General features: G+C 40.1%; 3 protein-coding genes across 4 annotated transcripts; 1 reads left to right on the forward strand and 2 right to left on the reverse strand.

The window, feature by feature from the left end:
* Positions 1-346: 346 nt before the first annotated feature.
* gmnn (geminin DNA replication inhibitor) lies at positions 347-2,882 on the reverse strand. Of its 2 annotated transcripts, XM_088328767.1 has the most exons (7): positions 2,748-2,880; positions 2,488-2,572; positions 1,253-1,348; positions 1,036-1,180; positions 893-975; positions 673-783; positions 352-616 (listed from the first exon to the last, which is right to left on the reverse strand). In XM_088328767.1, exons 2-7 carry the CDS (start codon positions 2,554-2,556, stop codon positions 473-475), a joined length of 648 nt encoding a protein of 215 aa, XP_088184893.1. In that variant the 5' UTR covers positions 2,557-2,572; positions 2,748-2,880; the 3' UTR covers positions 352-472. The 2 variants fall into 2 exon arrangements, with proteins under 2 accessions (XP_088184892.1, XP_088184893.1); XM_088328766.1 differs by having other exon boundaries at positions 347-616; positions 1,036-1,348; positions 2,748-2,882.
* c2h6orf62 (chromosome 2 C6orf62 homolog) lies at positions 2,880-8,397 on the forward strand. The gene is made up of 5 exons (XM_088328768.1): positions 2,880-4,191; positions 4,253-4,429; positions 5,928-6,053; positions 6,177-6,311; positions 7,738-8,397. The coding sequence occupies exons 1-5, from the start codon at positions 4,063-4,065 to the stop codon at positions 7,861-7,863; spliced, it is 693 nt and encodes a 230-aa protein (XP_088184894.1). The 5' UTR covers positions 2,880-4,062; the 3' UTR covers positions 7,864-8,397.
* Positions 8,082-19,753, reverse strand: acot13 (acyl-CoA thioesterase 13). Its single transcript, XM_088328769.1, has 3 exons — positions 19,539-19,753; positions 17,150-17,334; positions 8,082-8,631 (listed from the first exon to the last, which is right to left on the reverse strand). The coding sequence occupies exons 1-3, from the start codon at positions 19,620-19,622 to the stop codon at positions 8,472-8,474; spliced, it is 429 nt and encodes a 142-aa protein (XP_088184895.1). The 5' UTR covers positions 19,623-19,753; the 3' UTR covers positions 8,082-8,471.
* Positions 19,754-20,237: the final 484 nt, after the last annotated feature.

Below are 20,237 nucleotides of genomic sequence, written 5' to 3' on the forward strand. Positions count from 1 at the left end.
CAGCCACTGACAATTATCACCATTCCATTTTGTTAAGGACAGGACAAAAGCCTTCTGGTCAAGTCGTACTGTTAATTTCAGCTACAATCTTGCATGTATTCACGGTCAAATATTGCAGGTGCTTACAGCAATTGCTCCAAAATGATTCCCTATGCACCCAACAATCCATGCCTTGTCTATTGTTGCAAGCAGGGGCTGGTAGACTGCATGTTAAGAATAAGGATGAGGTGGTTTTTACATCATGGACTTTTTGGTCCCCAATACACACTATAAACTAGGGATTCAAGTGTAAACATGACATTGTAAATTTGGTGTAAAACATTTATTGTAAAACCTGTACAAAAAGCATGAGTCAGCAAAAAAAAAAAAAAAAAAAAACTTTCTAAAAACTAAATATATAGAATATAGAATTTTGTCATTCCTGTGGAGGGCATCACTTGTACTGGTTAACAAAACTATGCTTTGGCTCAAGTTAAACCTGCTCTTCCTCTTCGTCAGGTGAGTGTGGTCCTACTTCACTGTGACTACAATCATCTTCACACTCTCCATTATCTCCCTCCTCCAGTGCCAGGCCTTTGATTTCCTCCAAGTTCTCAGGTCCCTTCCCAGTCAGCCTCTGAGAAAAATACATATCACTTATAGACTGAATAAAGGGAATGCACACATACATACCTCGATCATGTCGGCCATGTACTGAACATGGTCTGCTAGCTCGCGTAGCTCCTCGTTCTCGCTCGTCAACTTTGCTATCTCTTGGTCTTTAGACGCCATGTCTTTGTGGAGCTGGTTAGATTTACAAGGGATTAAAAATGTGATGGGCAAGTAATGCAATAAAAAATTAGAAATAGTAATTTGGTAATTCCAAGAAAAAAAAACACATTCAACCACTCACCTTCTCGTTCTCCTGCAGAACATTGAACAAAGCCTTGCGACGCTCTTCTGCGATCTCTTTCCAGTAGGCTGGAGGAGGAGTTTCTAAAAACATTAAAAAAAGGAGTCAGAAGAAAAAACTAACTTTGAAATAAAGCATCTCACCTTTGATCATAAGGTCATATGCTTCCTTGGACGAGTCATCGTTAGAATCGTAGATATCAGTCTGTGTGGACTTTACCTCCATCTTCACCCTTTTCAAGCCTTGGCTTTGCTGACCAAGCCACTGTTTACGCTTTGGGTTGGCGCCCTTTCCCGCCGGTAATACACACAGATTTACCTTTTGTTTTTTCAAAAGTAACTCGTTCACCAAAATATTTACCTGAGATGGCTTTCCCAAATCGCTATTGACCGGCAAAGTTTGGAGGACCTGCAACTTTGGCCTGGAAGAAGTCATGCCGATTTCTGAGAAAAAACCCTGAAGAGAAAATGCTAAATTGTAAAGATTTCCGCATGTTACAATATTGAGGTTTGAAGTTAGTAGTTTTATACCATCTTAACACCAGGAGAACAGCCAAACCAATTAATTAGGTCTCAAACTCAAGTCTCAACTGCGTTCGTCCTTCATAAGGTTACTTCCTGTACTTTTGAGTTAGTTACAAAGGAGAAACTCTTTCCCTTGACATCGGAACAACATGGTCGCTGAGAAGTTATTGTCGTGACCAAAAAAAGTCCATAAAATCTACAAAAAAAAAGGGTCATAACTCAGAGATGCTCATTACATTGACCTCGATCTACTGGTTGATCATAAAGTATTTAAAGCTTTGCTTTTGTTGGGACTTGAATTGGAGCCCCCCCCCCAAAATGAAAATAATCTGTTTTTAAAAGAAATATATATTTGGACTTATGTTAAAAGGTATTCGATGATTGAGAAAACTTCCTTTAGCATCACTGCAAGTCATGGGACTGTTAATGAACACAGTACAAAAGAAAATTCTGTATTTTGCCATCTTGTCAAGTCCTTAAAAAAAATACAAAATGGTGTACAAGCAAAAAATATATTTGAGTGCTGGACATTCCATTTTTCAAAGCAAACTACAGTTCAGTATTTCTTGCAATAGCATCAATCAATCAAAAACATTGGTAAAAAAATCTTTACTTGAAATTGACCATTGTGTTGACACTTATCAAAATATAACTATTGTATCGCCTACTTTTAGCTCTAAAAAACATTTGGATTTATTTGTGCATACATTAAGAAACAGGTCACAAATCAATTACATTAAATATGAGGTTTTTAAATGTTTAACAACCCTCGAATCTTCATTCGTTTTAATGTAGTTAAAGAATAAACTCAGAATCCACACCATTTAAAACAATTGGATTTTTAATTGATTATTTTTTAAGCTACGTTCAGATAAAGTGAGCACACCTGGCATAAATGATCGTAAGGCACATTTGTTTAAAAATGCAATTTTATTGAAAGTTAAAACTATTTTATTTACCATTGGATACTTTATTGTTCGTTCTGCTTCTCAAATACCATTATGTTAGTTCCGCGTACAGCGAGTCTGCAGCAAAAAATATTAAAGTAAAACCTTGCTGTGTCAAACGCACCTTAACACTCATTTTCGCGTTCTCTTTGTTCCCAACTTGACTTGTCTTCACTTTGGCACAAAAACTCATCCTTTAATCTACAAAACTGAAATATAAAACAATTCAGAAGTTAACAACAAACAAAATGTCGGCACCTGCAGTTTGCACGATAGCCTAGCAAAGACTGCGTGACATTTAATGCTATTTTATGAGCATTGCTAGCCTTCCAATGTTGCAAACGCGATGTAATAAAAGAAGTACGTTAAAGTTTCTCGATTTACCTTTTATGAAACTGATTGGTCGAAAAGGAAGATAATTTTCGAAAAAACTCGCGCCACTCGGTTAAATAGGCTTACTTGTGATCACATGACTATCTTCAGCCATTGTACTACGTCATCACCCGTCATGACGTAACAAGCACACGTCACGTGACTCTGGAGCTGCCATTTTGGAGAAGCTGTTCGAACGCAGGAGAGCTTCGCGTCCCTTGTATTTTTCTCGTGGCCTTCGTGACTAATACCAGAAAGCGAGGAAAGAAATTGACGTAAAATTGCGGAAAACCAACAAAACCGCCGGACGCGAAACAATGGGCCCGCCGCCGGGAGATAGACCGCGCTGTGCGTCGACCGAAAGAACAGAGGACTCCAGCTGGAGCGTCGATTTATCTTGACATGGCATGCGGTAGCTCTTGAGGGCGAGGACGGACGAAAGGGAGGAAAAGAACCACGACTGCTAAATTTGGCAGCTATCAAAAGCCGAGGGAGGAAACTGAGGTTCATTTTAATCAACTGGGTCGAATTAGAGTTGCGCTCATTTGAAAAATAAAATGTCTAACTCACGCGCTAGCTTCTTGATAGCTTATTAGCATCGCTCAACTCTGGCGAGAGCATGTAAACAAAGATGATCGAATCATAACCGAGAAGGTTCCCTCCCGCCCCCCTCTAAAATAGTTTCGTGCCCTTACAGAGATAAAATGTAGCTTCGTTCTGTGTTTATTCAACGGTTAGCCTGCTAGCTAGCTAGAGTGCTAAAAATAAAAACTATGAGCACCACCAGCAGCACTCAAACCTCCAGGAGCGTGTAGTGGCGTGGAGAAAGAAATGTCAATCCGCCTTCGCCGTCTTTCTGATCCTCTTCCATGTGTGCCAATGTCTCCCCGCCATGTTCGTCCGTATTGCCGGTCCAGCACACTCAACCATAGATGAGAGAATTTGAATCCCCGATTAATAGTCTCGCATTTCATCTAGCGCCGTTATGGGTCTCTTATTACTCTAGAAAATAATCCATTGTTTTGCTCTCGTTTTCAATTGTAAATCCACCAGCGGTGAGTTGGGAGTCTTGAAATTATGCATTTAGGAACATTCAACTAGGAGATGTAGTCTGATCGTAAATCTCCCACTTGCCACCTTGCAAATAAATACAAAAAAATGACTTAATATGGTGTTGGGTTAGAAGACCCGTTTCAGTTTTTAGTAGAGTGGCAAGTTCCTGGACTTTGTTAGCGCGCCATCAATGATAAAGCGCAACCCAGATAGAAGAAAAAATTAAGTTGAGCAGGTCAAAATAAAGGAAGGTTGAAACAGATCGCATCCGACCATGGGGGATCCGACCACGCGCCGAAACCAAACCAGAAATCGTCTCCGCGCTCAGCTGCGGAAGAAACGGGAATCGTTGGCCGATCAGTTCGATTTCAAGATTTACATCGCGTTTGTTTTCCAAGACAAGGTTGGTAAGCGAGGAGCACAACTTCCGAATATTTGTTATTAACGCTCCTCCGTCCTGACAGAAAAAGAAGTCTGCTCTCTTTGAAGTCACCGAAGTGGTGCCGGTGATGACCAACAACTACGAAGAGGACATCCTGCGAGGTGTGCGGGATTCACGCTATTCTCTGGAGAGTTCCATAGAGCTGCTGCACAAGGATGTGGTGCAGCTTCACGCCCCCCGATACCAGTCCATGCGAAGGGTACGCCCTTAACATGCATGCTCATTATTCTCATGGATTTCACACTTATGCCGTCCCCCAAATGTATATGCTTTCTCATATTTTAAATCAAAATAAACCCAAACTTTCCTAAAAAAAAATAACAGTAGATCACAGGATCCACCATCATTCGTTTTATGGTGGAGGAGTGAAACCTATGCCTGAGCCCTCTGCCAATAGTTAAAACCCTCCAAACTACTGGTATCCCAGTTAAGATCCTTAAAGGGACAGTGTAATAATTGGCGCTACCTAGTGGTACAAAACATTTTCATCAATTACAAAAACCTTGATTTGAGGATTACTTACTATTCGTCAGAAATAAATGAACCATCATACCAATGTTGATTTTTATTTTTTAAAAATTCATAGGCTGAGAAATTTGTGTTTTACACTGTGGAATCCCCACTTAAAACCGCGCCATGTTTGTCCGGAATCCTGCTGCCACGCTGTGCCGTATATCACTGGCCCTTACTCATAACAGACAACTTAAGTGCTGTCAATTGGTCAAATATTACATATTTGGGCTTTGAAGTAGTACATGGTAAGAACTAATGTATAATGAACATGCATATGACTCGTATAATTATGACTTTTGTGACTTGAGCTGGTCAAATGGAGTGGCGGGTAGATGCGTAGGGAGTAGGAGATGGCGGATCGTAAACTAAAACTTCTTGCAAGCATTGTTACAACAGAAGATTTCCTTGATATTATTACCTCCTTATTTTTTGATAATAGTCCTGATTGGCTACAGCCAGCCAACTTGGTGAGGTAAGCAATTTGTGGTCCCTCTTTGTAGTTATTGATATTCTTAGGCTTAGTTTCCATGGTTAAAATGTTTTTGTTTCTCCCATCAAGATCACTGCAAGTCATGGGACTTGTAGATGAGAAATACTATACAAAAATACACTATTATTTAGACGCCTCGTCTTTATGAACTGAATGAAAAAAGGCATTGTGAGAGTTCAGCCAATGGCAAATCAGCAAGATACTGTTATACATACCAATAGTAACAACATTTTATCTGTATAATACTTTGGGGCTTGCGAAATAAACTGTTGTTGAATTCAATCGAGGTAAAATCCTGGGCCCGAATTTCGGGCATAAAATGTCAATCACTGAGTTGGGCCGGGCTTCTCTCTCGCCAACGCTTTTAATCAAGTAAATATTTAGATGACTACTTTTTACTTCTACTTGAGGTATATTATTCTTTCAGCACCGAAATATGCTCTGCACTTCCAGGCTGCCTGTACTTCAGTGTTGAAGTGCACACTTGATTTAAGGGACCAGGCCCGATGTAAAATCCGAAGCTGCACCTTGGAAATGCTTAGGCCCGATCTTACCTCTAATTTTTATAGTTGGCAAAATGCTATTAAGAGTAAACGTCTTATTCTACTTAGCCTTTTTGGTTCAATGGTTTGAAACGGGGTTGAAAACCAAAAGACGCTAGTGATGTAACGCCGACGTTGTCTCTGGGCGTCAGGACGTGATCGGCTGCACGCAGGAGATGGACTTCATCCTTTGGCCGCGCAACGACATTGAGAAGATTGTCTGCCTGCTTTTCTCCAGGTGGAAGGGAGCCGAGGACGAGCCCTTCAGGCCCATCCAGGTCGCTGCTTCGTTTTTGGACTACACTTGTATCATGGAAGCTTTATGAAAGGATGATTCCTACCGTTTTTGGAAACATGATTCACTTTTTCACTGCGGCGTGAATAAATGTTGATGTTTTTAGGCCAAGTTTGAGTTCCAGCGCGGCGACTACGAGAAGCAGTGCTTGCAGGCGCTGACTCGTAAGGACAAAGCTGGACTGATCATGAACAACCCCGCACAGTCCGTCTTTCTCTTCATGGATCGACATCACCTACAGGTCAGATGAGATCACTGCTGCACAGCTTTTCAAATATACATACGTTTCGGGAATTGTTTTAATTGCCGGGTAGTATTTTGGTACATCATCGAGAAAAAATGCAAACTATGGAGCCCGTTGACTGGAAATTGACATATAAATTTGTAAAAGATCAATTATATCAATCAAGCCAGGTTTGATGGATGCAAGGTTTCTTCCTTGTTAAAGGTGAGGTACGGCAGTTGCTGCAATCACTTCTTCAAGCCAGAAGATGGCAGCAGAGTAATACATAATTGACGTGCATTTCTTTGACGGGCTGAATAAATTCATCTTTTTGGCATTTTGTTTAGCCTAAATATGATAAAAGCGTATAGGCACAATGGAAAATTAAGCTGAACGGCTCTTTGATCTCAGTCGGGCATTGCTAACACATATTTGAAAAAGAAAATATTTATTTCAACAATTTATGGGCACTTCAATCTACGCACACCACCTTTTAAGTATATTTATCATGGCACCAAGAAGATCAAAAGCTTTGGTAAATAAAATAAAAAAAATCTGAAGAACATCAGCTGCATTTTGTACAGCTTCAAAAACACATTTTCTGGTTGAATTAAAAGTAAGCGAAGTAAAAAAAAAATACGCTAAACTTCCTGTGGTATGGTCTCAGGATGCCCTCAAGGACGGCTAAAGTGCCTGCAGACCTGTTCTGAAAATAGCTCACCAGTGCTGGATCATTGTGATTTTCTTGTAAAATTATTTTTTGATTGGTTGACTAAAATCTATTTAACCCTATTTTAAGATTGAACCTGCTAATATCATAGTAACAACATAAATGGGTACATATTGCCTATTTATGAGACATTTGATTATATTGATTTATTACACAGGAAATACAAACTACATTTCTATATGGGTTTAATAAAGCAAATGAGCACAATTTGTGCATTTTTCTTTAGCTAGCTTCCTACATTTTTTTTCAACAATTTAACCTTTTTTGCTAGTTATCAAGGTACATTTTGGCATCCTTTCTATCTAGCTACCTAGCTGGCAATTTACTTGGCTTTTTACTCTTATCTATAAAGCTCCCTTTTAGTTTTTACCAGTTTACCTTTCGAGCTAACTATTAAGCTACCTCTAGCTATTTAGCAAGACAGAAACATATATAAAACAGTCTTCCCTTTGTGCTAATTAGTAACCAAAGTAGCTCTCAGGTTCACAATATTGGAAAGCCCTGGTTTAAAAACACTAGGAAACTGAATTACCCACAATGCCGCTGTTTACGCAATTGCCAAACAAATAACAACATAGATGAGGCAGTTTTTAAAGCCAAAACAAAAGCAAGTCTTGATAGGTGAAATCTTGTCACGTTTATGTTCTTGATCCTCTTAGAAGACCAATGCTATGCTATTATGGCATGTCATTTGGATCTGTGTTGTGTGTGCAGACTGTTAAGAGCAAGGCAACAGTGTTGAAGCTGTGCAGCCTTTGCTTGCACCTACCCCAGGACCAGCTGACCTGCTGGGGTGTGGGCGACGTCGAGGACCACCTCAGACCTTACATGCCCGACTAGGCTTCTTCCCTGAGGGGCTCTGCGAACGCCCCCGTCCTCCATTTTGATGTTCATTCTCCTTGCTCTCCTTCCTCCTCTCCCTCCGCTCAGTCATCTATTTTGTTTTCCGTCAACCTGCACGAACATTGATTTGGAGCCAGGCGGGAACTCTTCTTTTGGCGCATGAAGAGAGCGAAACATGGACATGTCATTAAATCCTTGTGTTCACGGGAGAAGGGTTTTTGTTTTGTCGTTTCCGGGGAAACCTTTTGGGTGTCGCGCCATTGTAATGATGTCCGATCATATGTGCAGTTCAAATTTACTGGACTTGGAAATTTTGGGAGTTACGCTCGAATGGGCATGCGGGCTTTTGATTGAGGAATAACAGTATACTTAACAAAAGCAAACTAACATTTTTTTGGGCTTAGTTTCGATTGGATCTGATTTATTTTTTCCTTCCACGTTCATGAATCAAGTATGTCGAGTTGAAAGTTTGAGGCTTTTTTCTGTTGATCGATCTTGTTGAGCATATATCAATACAAATCGTCAAAGCGACAGTTGTCTCAGCTCGAATCATTTTTTATTTAAATATGATGCAATCCCAGCAATTCTACGGATTCGGAATGTGTTTAACTGCTGCCGAGGTGTTTCGTATGTCGTCCCTGGGCGATGATTTTTCCTGTGGCTTTGCTGGTCAAGTCCACGGCGGAGAAGGCCAACGTGCGGCCTTCCTTTAGCACCACGGCTGTGATGAGCACGTCCTCGCCCAGTTTGGCGGTGTTCATGTACCTGCAAAAATCAGAAAATTGGATCATTTGGTATAAAATAGCTTGTTTTACCAGAATATATTTTAGATAGGGTAATTTTGCATCAGCTCAATGTTTTTTCACAGAAAAAATGAAGTTTAATTCTGGTTTGATGAAAAAAAAAATACACATTATACCAAATAATTTAAGATATTTCATGAGACCTTATATAATTGGGCATTTTAAACCCAGTTAAAACGGTTAAAATGTGCATGTTTTTTTTAAATGCCTCTCAAAATGTTAAAATTAAATTACCTTGGTTTTTATGTTCAAAATTAAGGTTCTACATGTAGCTCACATGGCATGATGTCTGTATTACATTCACAAAGTAGTAGGCTCTTGTCACAGCAGTACAAAATCTAGAATACATGTTTTTGTTGAAGCAACCGAACCCTAGCTCCAACCCTAACCCTAGCTTTGTACTGACTTGGCTGGGGATCATACCCACAATTCTATGAATGTATGCAGGCATCGTACCACTTGAGCTACCAATGCAGCAATCGCTAGAGTTAGTTTTGTCTATGACTAACTAAAGTTTGGTTATGTGCTTGAGCTACGGTTAGGATTAGAAACTGCTACGATGCCTACATTACTCTTGAGTTTTGATCACAAACTGGTAAAGTTTAGTGTTGGCAGTGGCAATGGTTATGGTCGGAGCCTGGGTTAACTAAAATGGACCCAAAACAAAAATGTATAGAGCCACAAAAAAATTGACTTATAGGAGCTTCATAATGAAGGCAACACATGCTGTTCAAATTTTTGTTAGCCTACTTTCAAAATGACTAAATACACAATGAGCCGTCATAAATGTTTATTTTTCCTGCAGTGCATTTTTGTGGACGACACACCCCCAGACTACTCAGTTGAAGGATGCAATGAAGTACGTACAATAAAAATAAATTACAGTGCGTCTCTATTGCTTTGATAACGTTAATATGCAATAAAAAAATTTTTGAGGGTCAATATTTTTTGAGGATATGTAAAAAATAAAACAAGATGAAAGGTGCATAACTTTAACTGGGCAAAATCTTAATTTGAAAGGTAAAGTATAAAAAACAAATTGAAAAATGTGTACAATGGCTAAACTCAACCAAAACGCTAACCCTAGAATTTGTAGTCTCTCAACTGGGGATTTAGCTACACCTCTGAGTGTGATACAGGCATTTTACAAGTTGAGAGAGAGGAAACAAGATGAGGAGAGAAGCCCCCTAGTAGAGCATTGCAGATAAGTTCTCCAGCCAGTGGTTCAAACCTGAGGAACCACAGCCTCACGTCACAATATACGCCTTTGCTGTGTTGAAGGCGACAACCACTATCCCGCCTTTTTTTCAACCTGATACCAGAGCCTGGCAGTCCCACTCGTCAACTCACACTAGAGGTAAGATCGGGCCAAAAAAAAGCACCCGAGCCCGACGCAGGCCCGAGGGGTATTAAACCCGACCCGGACCGAGCCCGACTAATTAACTGGATTTGCTGGCCGGGCCCGAATTTACATATTTTATTTATAAGGAGGGGTGATTTATGATAACAAATTAAACTCTGCCTTTTGTTACAACATCTAGGCCTTTTTTTTTTTTTTTTTTTGGTTTGAACAAATTTATTGACACTAAAAACAGAAAACAATCATGACAATCTCAACAGCAATTAAGCACATTCACAATATTATATTCCAATATTACGTTTTTAACAGCAAACACAAAGTGAGGTTTGAACAAACCTTCTCGAAAATCAAACATATTCACAATTTCATTATATAACATCTTTGTTAGTGTCAATAGATCCGTCCAGGCCAAAGTTGATTGTCCTCGGTCTGAACAAATCCACCGACACCAACAGCAGCAAAACACAGCCATCAAGCATATTCACAATTTTTTTATATTTGACAATATGACGTGACGATATGACTTTTTATCATTTTTTCCTGACATTTTCAACATTAATTAAACAATTTCAGAGTTATTTTCTTTTAACAGTAGTTAACCAGCGTGTAAAAGGCAATACTATTGTGCAAGGGCATAGCTCTGCCATCCCACCCTCCCAAGCAGCATTCTTCCAGTCCTCTGTGTGGGTCCTCTCCCTTCTGGGTTCCACAACCCAGGCCGTTGCTGCCGGGACTCCCACAGTGTAGCTCCGGCTCCCCCCTCCGGGTGGGTGCAGACGAGTCTTCTTTATGGCTGCGTCCTAGGCCCGCCGCTCGCAGATTTTATGGTATCTGCAGCCATTTGGAGCACAGCCACGGGGGGGATCTGCCTGCACCTCCATACCAGCAGGTTTCTGGAGGTCCAGATGGCGTCCTTGATGGCAGCGAGAGTGAGCCAGTCCCTGGCAAAGTCGTTCCGATGCCTCCTCGACCGACTCACCCCATAAAGCACGTACTGTGCATCAGGGACCTCTCCTGCTGGCAAGTCCGGGAACTTTCCTAGTTGTTCGGCCATTGTCCACAAGACCTTGGCAGCGCTGCACTCACAAAAAAGGTGCCTCACCGACTCCTGGGCGCCACAGCCAGGTCGAGGGCACGTCGAAGTCGCTGACATTCCTCGGTGGTGCATTACAGCTCTGACTGGGAGAACTTCATGAGCCACCATCCATGACAAGTCTCGTAGTCTGTTTGGGAGGGCAGGATGATTGACGTTGCTCCAAACCGTTGTGGATTCGCCAAACGCAAGCCCCCGCACAGGGCTTACTGTAGCTCGCTCTTGCACAATAGCAATAAGGGCCCTGTGGTTTTGTAAAATGTGACATTCTTGTGTTTCCAAATCAAACTTCTTCAAAAAATCCCGAATAAAGAGATGTGTTGGTGGCAAGTTAAACGAAACTGGAATCAAACGATTGTCTGGTACAAGCTTTAGCTTCCGCAAATATGAGCCCATCCAAAAACGGGTCATTGCTTGACTTTTCGGGTTGTTGGGTGGGCCCACAGCGTTTTGGAAGTGGAGAGAGACATATTTGCTTCCCAGGAAAAGCTGGAGGTCAGGCACTCCTTTCCCCCCTTTTTCTTTTTCATTGTATCTCTTTTTATCCTTTCCCACTTTGAGCCCCAGACAAAGCGAAAGATGGCTTGGTCCAGTTGTAACAGCACGTTTCTTTTAGGCATAAAAATTAAACTGATTGACAAAAGCATTGGGAGGATGATCGCTTTGATGATTAGGACCTTCCCCTCTATTGTCAGTTTTCTTAGCGACCAAAAAACAAGTTTTTGCTTAACTTTCCTTGTCACGTCATCCCAGTTGGTCTCGCCTCCTCCATCCGCATTGAATTTTATCCCTAGGATTTTCTGGTCTGTCTTTAACACCGTCAGCGGGAGTCCTGCCTTTTCTGTCTCTTTCCACATTCCATAAAACTTCACTTGTGATTTTTCTCTATTTAGCCTTGACCCAGACGCCCTCCCAAACAGGTCAGTCAAGTCAAGGGCTCTTTCAACAGATGCGCGGTCAGTACACAAAATATTAAAATCATCCATGTACAAAACACACTTGGTAATTTGTCCCCCACTTCCTGGGATATTGATGCCTTCGACAAATCTATCTTTTCTTAACATTTGTGCCAAAGGTTCAATGCAAAGAACATAGAGAAGGGGAGACATAGGGCAACCTTGACGTACACCGCAGTTGATCTCGATTGCTTCCGATAAATTCCCGTTAATCATGAATTTGCTGTAGATGTCTCGGTATAGCAGTCCTACCCAATTGATGTATTTTTGGGGAAAACCACATTTTTGCAATACCCTGAAGAGGTATTGGTGTGAGACTCGATCAAAGGCTTTTTCAAAGTCTAGGTTTAGGACCGCTAGTCGCATGTTTCTGTCTCTTGCATAACAAATGGTGTCACGGATCAGCATGAGACTGTCGCTGATCTTCCTTCCCACAATGGCACAGGTTTGGTCTGGATCAACCAAGTCTCCCAAGACAACAGACATTCGTGTTGCTAGAAGCTTGCTGAAAATTTTACAGTCCACGTTTAAAAGCGTTATGGGTCGCCAGTTTTTTAAGTCAATTTTGTCTCCTTTTTTGTGCAATAGAGTAACTATCCCGATTCTGAAACTGTCTGGCATATGGTCTCGACTGGAAAATTCGTTAAAAACAGTTAACAGATCTGGTGCTAAAATATCCCAAAAAGTCCGGTAAAATTCGAGGTTGAGTCCGTCCTCCCCGGGTGATTTGCCTTTTTTCATAGTCTTTATGCAATCATTCAGTTGGTCTTGGATAAAGTCCGATGTTAAAAAGGGGTCTTGACGCACTGATCTTGAAATATGATCTAATACATGCCCCATTTCATTCTCATATGTTTCTTTCTTTTCAAATAATTTTTTGTAGTAGTCTTCGACCAATCTGGTTATTTCACTACTTTCCTTTGTTATTTGCCCGTTTTCGTTTTGAAGTTTAAAAATCCCCTCATTTTTGCCCATAATTTTTTTTAAAAAAGTAGCGTGTACATTTTTCCCCTTCTTCTATTTCTCTTTCTCTGCTTCTTATTATGATGCCTTTGCTCTTTATTTCCGCCAAAGCGTTTAGTTCTTGTTTGGTCTCTTTGATTTCATCATTAAAGTCCATCCCCTTTTCTGTTAGGATGAAATAGCGTTGGAGTCTTCTTTGTAGTCCCGACATGCGTTTCATCTCTTTGAGTTTCTTGTTTTTCCCTGCATTTTTAAAAAAGGTCTGTGTTCGTTTCTTTGTCATTTCCCACCATTGTGCTCGTGAATCATACGAGTCTTGAAGGGTCTGCCAGTCTTTGTACAGCTCCCTGTATTGTGCGGCTAGAGCCTCATCCTCCAGCAGGGAGCAGTTTAACTTCCACAAACCCTTCCCAACAGTCATACCTGAAGGAAATGAGAAAGAGCAGGACAGTAGCAAGTGATCCGAAAAAAAAACTGGAATTAATCTTGCATCACTCTGTGCTAAACCCCTCGTAAATATGTAGTCTATTCGAGAGGCTCTGGCATTGTCACTACTGAACCAGGTGAAGCCCTCCTCTCCTGGATGTATGGATTTGAAACAGTCCACCAGTTTAAATGTCCGGCACATGTCTTGTAATAAAGTTGATGTTTTATCTACTTTAAACTCCTCATCGTTCCTCTTTCTATCCTTCCTACTTAGGATGCAATTAAAATCTCCTCCCACGATTAGTGGTTGATGGCCTAGCATATGCGACTGGATGTCCTCTAAAAGTTCGTACCTGAGTTGTCTGTCGGCATGGCCGTATATGTTAATGAGGTTAAAATCATTCCCTATATAAGAAAGTCTTGCTAAGATTGCGCGTCCGTCTCTCATCACAGTACTCCCCTTTATGATGAGTTGAGGGTTGTTTATTAAAATGGCTACCCCATCGTTACGGTTTTCATTCGAGCCACTCCATAATGACGGATATGGCCAAATCTCTTCCCACTGTTTATAATTTTTTAGAAAGGGGATGCAGCATTCCTGTAGTAAAAACACATCCGTTCTGATAGTTTTTAAGAACGATAAAACACTGTGAGCCTTAACCTTTGATCTCACACTTCTCACATTGATAGTAGAGAATGTAATGTTCATAATTGTTGTAAAAGTATTTAAACTAGTTAGACAAAACTGGGGGATCTGAGTCCATTCTTTGGTGATCATCGAGATCATCGAGAGTGTCACCTGTGTCAGACACATCACTTAAGAGTAGTACCTCATTTTGAGACTCACCGGGGAAAACTCTGGGACCCCCTGTCTGTGGTTCCAGGTCTTCCCCTTTTTTCTGGGTTAGGGGGTGAGCCAGAGGACCTATCAAGGGGTCTCTTACTTCCTTGCCCACTAAGGGTCAGATTTTTTCCCTCCCCGACTTCCTCCGTCTCAACTTCATACAGTTCCCTTGTGGGCTTATTCACCGGGAATCGGCTTTCTTCTAAATCTCTTATCTTTGTTTCTGTTTTTTTCACCACTCCCAATTTTGTCTTACTTTTACTCCTCTTTCCAGTGCCCGTATGGGTTTTTGGAGAGTCATTCGCCTTTTCGATTTGTTTGTCTTCTCCAAATCCCGGCAATGGCGTAGCAAACAAATTTGCTAATTTGAACTCTCTTCCAGGCCCTTCCTGATTAATATGTGTTTTCGGAGTGGCAGTTGCTTTTTCTATTCGTTTGTCATGTCCAAATTCAGGTATTTTATGAGAAATCGAATTAGAATTTCCAGGTTCTTCCTGTTTCAATTTTGATTCTCTGGTCTCTGCTCCAGGGGTTTTGGTAGGTACATCTGTTTTTTCAATTTGTTTGTCTTGTCCAATTTCTTTGTGCATTTCTTGATCAATTTCATTGGGTATTTCCATAACTTTATTCATTTCCTGTTCATCTTCATTGGGTATTTCTATAACTTCATTAATTTCTTGTTCATTTTCATTTTGTATTTCCATGACTTTATTAATTTCATTGTCTTTGTTATCTTTATTCACTTCATTGTCTTTGTGACATTTATTCATTTCATTATCTATGTTGTCTGACATCATTTCATTGTCTTTGTTGTCTTTGTTAACTGCCTTCCTAGCTTTCAATTTGTTAGCAAACGAATTCGGGCAGTTTCTAAAGAGGTGATTCGTTTCTCCACAGAGATTGCATTTTCTGCTATTGCTACATTCCTCAAAGGAATGTCCAATTGTTCTGCACTTTCCACAAAAAATTCGATCACATACCTCAGCCAGATGCCCATGCTCACCACATTTGCGACAGAGTTTCGGTTGCCCTTGATAGTGGATAAAGCCACGGTTTTCCCCCAGGAATATAGTCGACGGAATTTGTTTCAGTCCCTGAAAGCCCTGAGGATCTTGCCGTAGTTGGACTGGTACCCTCCAGGCACCATTCCAATAGCCTTTCTCACACCTCACCTTCATAGCCTGGCCTTTTACTGAGCAGTATCTACTCAACCAATAACAGACGTCATCAGCACTGATCATTTCACTAAACATTCTAACGACGACAATCTTGTTAGCATTATCAGTCAGCTTCTCCACTGTAAATCCTGAAAACTGGGACCTCACTCCCTCAAAGCGATTCCAAAACTCTTGATAAAGAGCTGCCGTTTCAAAACTCACATCAAAGCCTTTGCCAGAAGTCATTTTTATGACAGCATGTACCTCCTCCTTTTTAAACTTCAGAATCTTTTCAACAAACTTGTTAATAAAATCCGTCCTTGACATTCCCTCCGAAATTGCCACAACATCTTTGAGCAAGAATCTCACGCAGTTACGTCTCCGCCCGCTGGTATAATGCCCGGCCATGGCAGGACTCGGCTGCTTTACTTCTAACTATGTTAAAATGGTTAGAATTGTAAAATTAATAATTAACAATACTCTTAAAACCGACGCCAATGACAGTATAAACGCATAGAACGAGCAGTGCTAACCTGATGCGTCCACCATCAACCTCAAAGCAGATCAATCAATGAACATTATTGACCATAATCGCAAAATATTAGTTAAATAAAACTGTATAAACATTTACATCTTTTATATTTCTGTGTCTGCACTGCAGATGTTACATTAAGCGACAATCTGTCATTGACGGTTTTTTTTTTTTGAGGTAGCGAAAACATTTAAGGGCGTCCGTCATTTTGACGACTTGATCATTGGGCCATAATCCACAGCAGCAGTAGTAGTACGTCCTTAAGATTTTTCTTACCAGAGTGCGTTTTCCTCGTCAGTTCTCCTCTCTTGAGTTTATCCTTAACTTCTTGTTGGTCCGACTCCATATCGGGGATACCAGGCCAAAATCACGCGAATTTGCGGAGGGGAAGATTATTAAGAGGACAGCATTCACGTCACGTCACGTGCACAGAGCATGCTCTGGCTCCGTTAAAAGCAATTACAGCTCCTTCTCCGTTTTATCCAAATTATTTATTTTATAACAAGTATTCCTTACATAGTTTAAGTATATATTTTTAATGAACATATATTTATAATTATTAATTAATTTAAAAAAAAAAAAAAAAAAAAAAAAAAAAAAAAAAGCAGGACCGAACCCGACCCGACCCGACCGTATGACTGACATTTCAGGCCCGACCCGGCCCGAAATTGCCTCGGGTTCGGGTTCGGGCTCGGGCCATAAATCTTAGGTCTAACTCACACCGACGGAAATTCCCTCTCATCTCGTAGTTGCACCACTAGTTGAAATCTAATATTTATTTTAAACATTTTTACAGCATTAAAAGTGTTTGTGTCCGGTTTGTCCTACAGAAACCATATGAAAACAAAAATACATTTCTCTCACCCATCTTTATCAATTTGTATACATTTTTGGAAGAGCGCCAGGGAGCCCCTTAGCAGTGGTAAAGAGCTCCTGAGCTGTGGCTGGCCAACCCTAAATAATACACACTGTGCTTTCTCATTTGAAAACACAATAGTGAAATAAACATTGGACAAACAATTCAGGTTTTGCAGCTCATCGGTCATTGATGAAAGGTGGAGATTTTTGAAGATATAAATGTGTCTTGCACTCTGTGAACATGCAAGAAAAATCACAAAAGAGTTATCGCCGTTTCCATGAACATCTTACGTGATATTCATGTCAACGCTGACTCCCGCCGCCCCCCTCTCGCTGGACACGATGGCCATGGTAGAGATGACGTCTACCAGGGTGGCGGTGAGTCCGCCGTGCAGAGTGCCGTAGCCGTTGGTGTGCTCCTCCGCCACCTTCATCTCGCAGACCACCTTGCCGGGCATCGCCGACACCACCTCCACCTTGCAAACCGGAGACATGATGGAACACCCTCCAAACACCTCTTACAGAGAGTCATCGACACAGCCCAAGAAACCATGGGCTGGCTGCACTTTTCCCAGTCTTGAGGTCATAGCAGAGTCGACAACATTATTAAGGACTCCTCTCATTAGAATATATTGCCCATGTATTAAAAAAATGTATTGAGATTTTTTATTCTATAATCTTGATTTGGAAATATGTTGCTGCTAATGTCAATACAGTATTTTCATTACATTACTGATAAAAAAAAAACCCAAATTGTTATTGAAGTTAGTGTTACATTTGTCTGATTCAGGGTTGGTTTATCCCTTCATTTTGTGAAGTAAATAAAAAACGAGAAAATAATGTTATTGACCTTGGTAAACTTTGATTGACTCAACGTATTATTCAGGAAATTTCTGCTGTAATTTAGCAAAATGTGGTCACTTTGTTGTAGTGTCAAACTGGAATCGCTTTGTAAAAGACATTAATTGTAAAAAGGCTTGGTCCCTTTCAAATGAGTATTTTTCGGACTAGTACAGAGAAGCAGGTGACTTTTAAAACATTAGACAAGTATTTTCCTGCCTACCCATATAGAGAAATGACTCAAATAAATTTGCATTTTTTCATGTATCTGTCAAGGTTTCTTCAATTTTCTCATGTTGAGGTTTTTGAGTTTTTCCTTGCCCTCATGTATGTTTTAGATCAGGGGATGGTGTAAAAATAGTCTGTGGTTTGCAATAGTCTGTGGTCTGTGCAGCCCTTTGAGACTCCTTGTAATTAAGAGCGTCACAAATAAACATGACTTGACTTGTGGTGAAATTGGGAAAAAAAGTCATGCATTCTCGATTTATCACTAACGAAATGAAATATTGCAAGTCTTGCATCGTTTTAATATTGCTGATTATGCCGAAATATCAAATCTCAAATTATGGCAACATCATGAAAAATTGTACTCGTGGGTTGTCAGCAATAATCAGCAATATTAAATCAATAAAAAACAAGCAATATTTCCGTCAATTTGTAATGAATCCAGAATATTTAACTTTTTTAAATTCATTAAAGAAACTACAGGACTTTATCACAACATTCTAATTTTCTCTAACATTCCCATACTCACTACCATAAAGTGTTAGACTACCAAATTTCACCCCTTAAAAATGCCTATTTTAAAAATGTTTTACTGCTTTTGCAAATTCAAACAACAACAAATAATCAAGTATTTTTGTCTCCACCTGCCTTATTTTGAATATTTTGTATAAACCGCCCTATATTTGGAATACGATTCGAGAAGCGGAACTGATACAAATGTCTGTAAACACAGGGGGCGGTAATGCACCAAACCAACGTTATACTCAAATAATATGATGTTTTTTAATGGTAAAATATTGCCACCTCAGTTTTTTTCTTTTAATATTCGGTTCTGGATACAGACTGTATTTCGTGCGTATAAATAGAGTGTTAAAAGGTTGGCATGCCTGCAGCCCTGTATGACTACGTTTTAAAGCACAGGTGTCAGATATGTGGCCCGTGGGCCAGATCAAGCCCGCCAAGGGTTTTAATCTGGCCCGCGAGACAACGCATAAAACACTTTTCCATGTAGATTTTTGTTTTTTAATACAGCTTTTTAGCCCAAATGAGTTCTCTCTCCCTTTATCTCTTTCTTTCTCTATTGGTTTCTATTGGCTTCCTCTTTCTTTTTATTATTCCATTTATTTTTCTCTTTTTCTCACGCTCTGTTTTTCATTTTTTTTTTCTATTTGTCTCTATATTTTGTTTTCTCACTCTTTCCCCTATTTTTTTCTCTTTTTCCCTCTTTTCTTAATTTCTTTCTCATCTTCTCTCCCTTTCTCTTTATTTCTCTGTCTCCCTTTTTCTCTCTTACTCGGTCTTTCTCATCCTTTTTTTGTCTCTTTCCCTTTAACCTACAAGTCTTTATTCGACTGTCAAACGAAAAGGCCGAAAGAACGATCGTCGTTTAAAAACATGTTATTTGATTGTAGGTGAACGCCCTGGCAAGCTTTAATATTGTACACTAACATTCCAATTTCATCCAGGATTTTTTTTCCTTTAATTGTGTTATGCATTTTTAATTGAAACAAAAAACTCGTAAATGATAAAAACTAACAGTTACAAGTAAAATAAATATACCGCCTGGACTTCTTCACACCTGACTGAAGTTAGTTCTGCAAATAAAGAGACTCACCTTGCCTAAGACTCTGTCGAATCCCGGTCTGTCTCTCATAGTCCGAATAAATTGTTTGAGGATATTTAGAGACTGTGACGCCATTTGAAATAAATAAGATATGAAAGGGAGAAAAACCTAGTGAAGATAAGCTGTGCAAATATTGGATGGATGAAAGAAACTTTGGGCGTGCAATGGCAAAGTAAACCCGGAAGTCGATCCGTTTCAGAAAACGTCCGATGGGAACCATACAGTTTCGAATCAAAATAGAGAGAAATTATCAAATATTCGTGAGAATGTTACTCGTTTCAGTAAAAAATATATTTAACAGTATTATAGTTGTTTTCTTTTTTTAAAAGTTTCATAACTTTAATCTAAGTCACTTTGCGCCCGGTGTTCTGCCGAAGCGTCCTACCTTGTGGAGACGTCCTACAATGCAAATCTGACAGCAAATTTTGTTTTCTTTCTTATACAGTAAAACTGGCAACACTGAAACTCTGAATGATTGCAAACAGAGCATTGACTCGTAACACATAACGAGGGTTGGCATGCATACATACATACAGTGCGTGGTTACCGTAGTTGACAAACACCATGCTACAAAGCTACGACAGAAAAAACCCGCCAGAAAACAGTATTTCATATCCGTGAAAGAGTTAAATAAGAAAATCAAAACGAAAATGGTACTCTACATCTGGCAGTGTGCGCATGCGCACTAGA

Source organism: Urocampus carinirostris, chromosome 2 (genome assembly GCF_059441175.1).
Source record: "Urocampus carinirostris isolate Australia breed hairy pipefish chromosome 2, RoL_Ucar_1.0, whole genome shotgun sequence".
Classification (NCBI taxonomy): Eukaryota; Metazoa; Chordata; class Actinopteri; order Syngnathiformes; family Syngnathidae; genus Urocampus; species Urocampus carinirostris.

Excerpts from the sequence above, each read along its gene's own strand:
- gmnn (XM_088328766.1), bottom strand. The coding sequence starts at position 2,556 with ATGAGTTTTTGTGCCAAAGTGAAGACAAGTCAAGTTGGGAACAAAGAG. Across the intron at positions 1,349-2,487 it reads ACGCGAAAATGAGTGTTAAG|GGTTTTTTCTCAGAAATCGG; the intron begins GTGCGTTTGACA and ends TTTTCTCTTCAG. Across the intron at positions 784-892 it reads TTCTGCAGGAGAACGAGAAG|CTCCACAAAGACATGGCGTC; the intron begins GTGAGTGGTTGA and ends AAATCTAACCAG.
- c2h6orf62 (XM_088328768.1), top strand. The coding sequence starts at position 4,063 with ATGGGGGATCCGACCACGCGCCGAAACCAAACCAGAAATCGTCTCCGC. Across the intron at positions 4,192-4,252 it reads CGTTTGTTTTCCAAGACAAG|AAAAAGAAGTCTGCTCTCTT; the intron begins GTTGGTAAGCGA and ends CCGTCCTGACAG. Across the intron at positions 4,430-5,927 it reads GATACCAGTCCATGCGAAGG|GACGTGATCGGCTGCACGCA; the intron begins GTACGCCCTTAA and ends TCTGGGCGTCAG.
- acot13 (XM_088328769.1), bottom strand. The coding sequence starts at position 19,622 with ATGGCGTCACAGTCTCTAAATATCCTCAAACAATTTATTCGGACTATG. Across the intron at positions 17,335-19,538 it reads TCGACAGAGTCTTAGGCAAG|GTGGAGGTGGTGTCGGCGAT; the intron begins GTGAGTCTCTTT and ends CCGGTTTGCAAG. Across the intron at positions 8,632-17,149 it reads AGCGTTGACATGAATATCAC|GTACATGAACACCGCCAAAC; the intron begins GTAAGATGTTCA and ends TGATTTTTGCAG.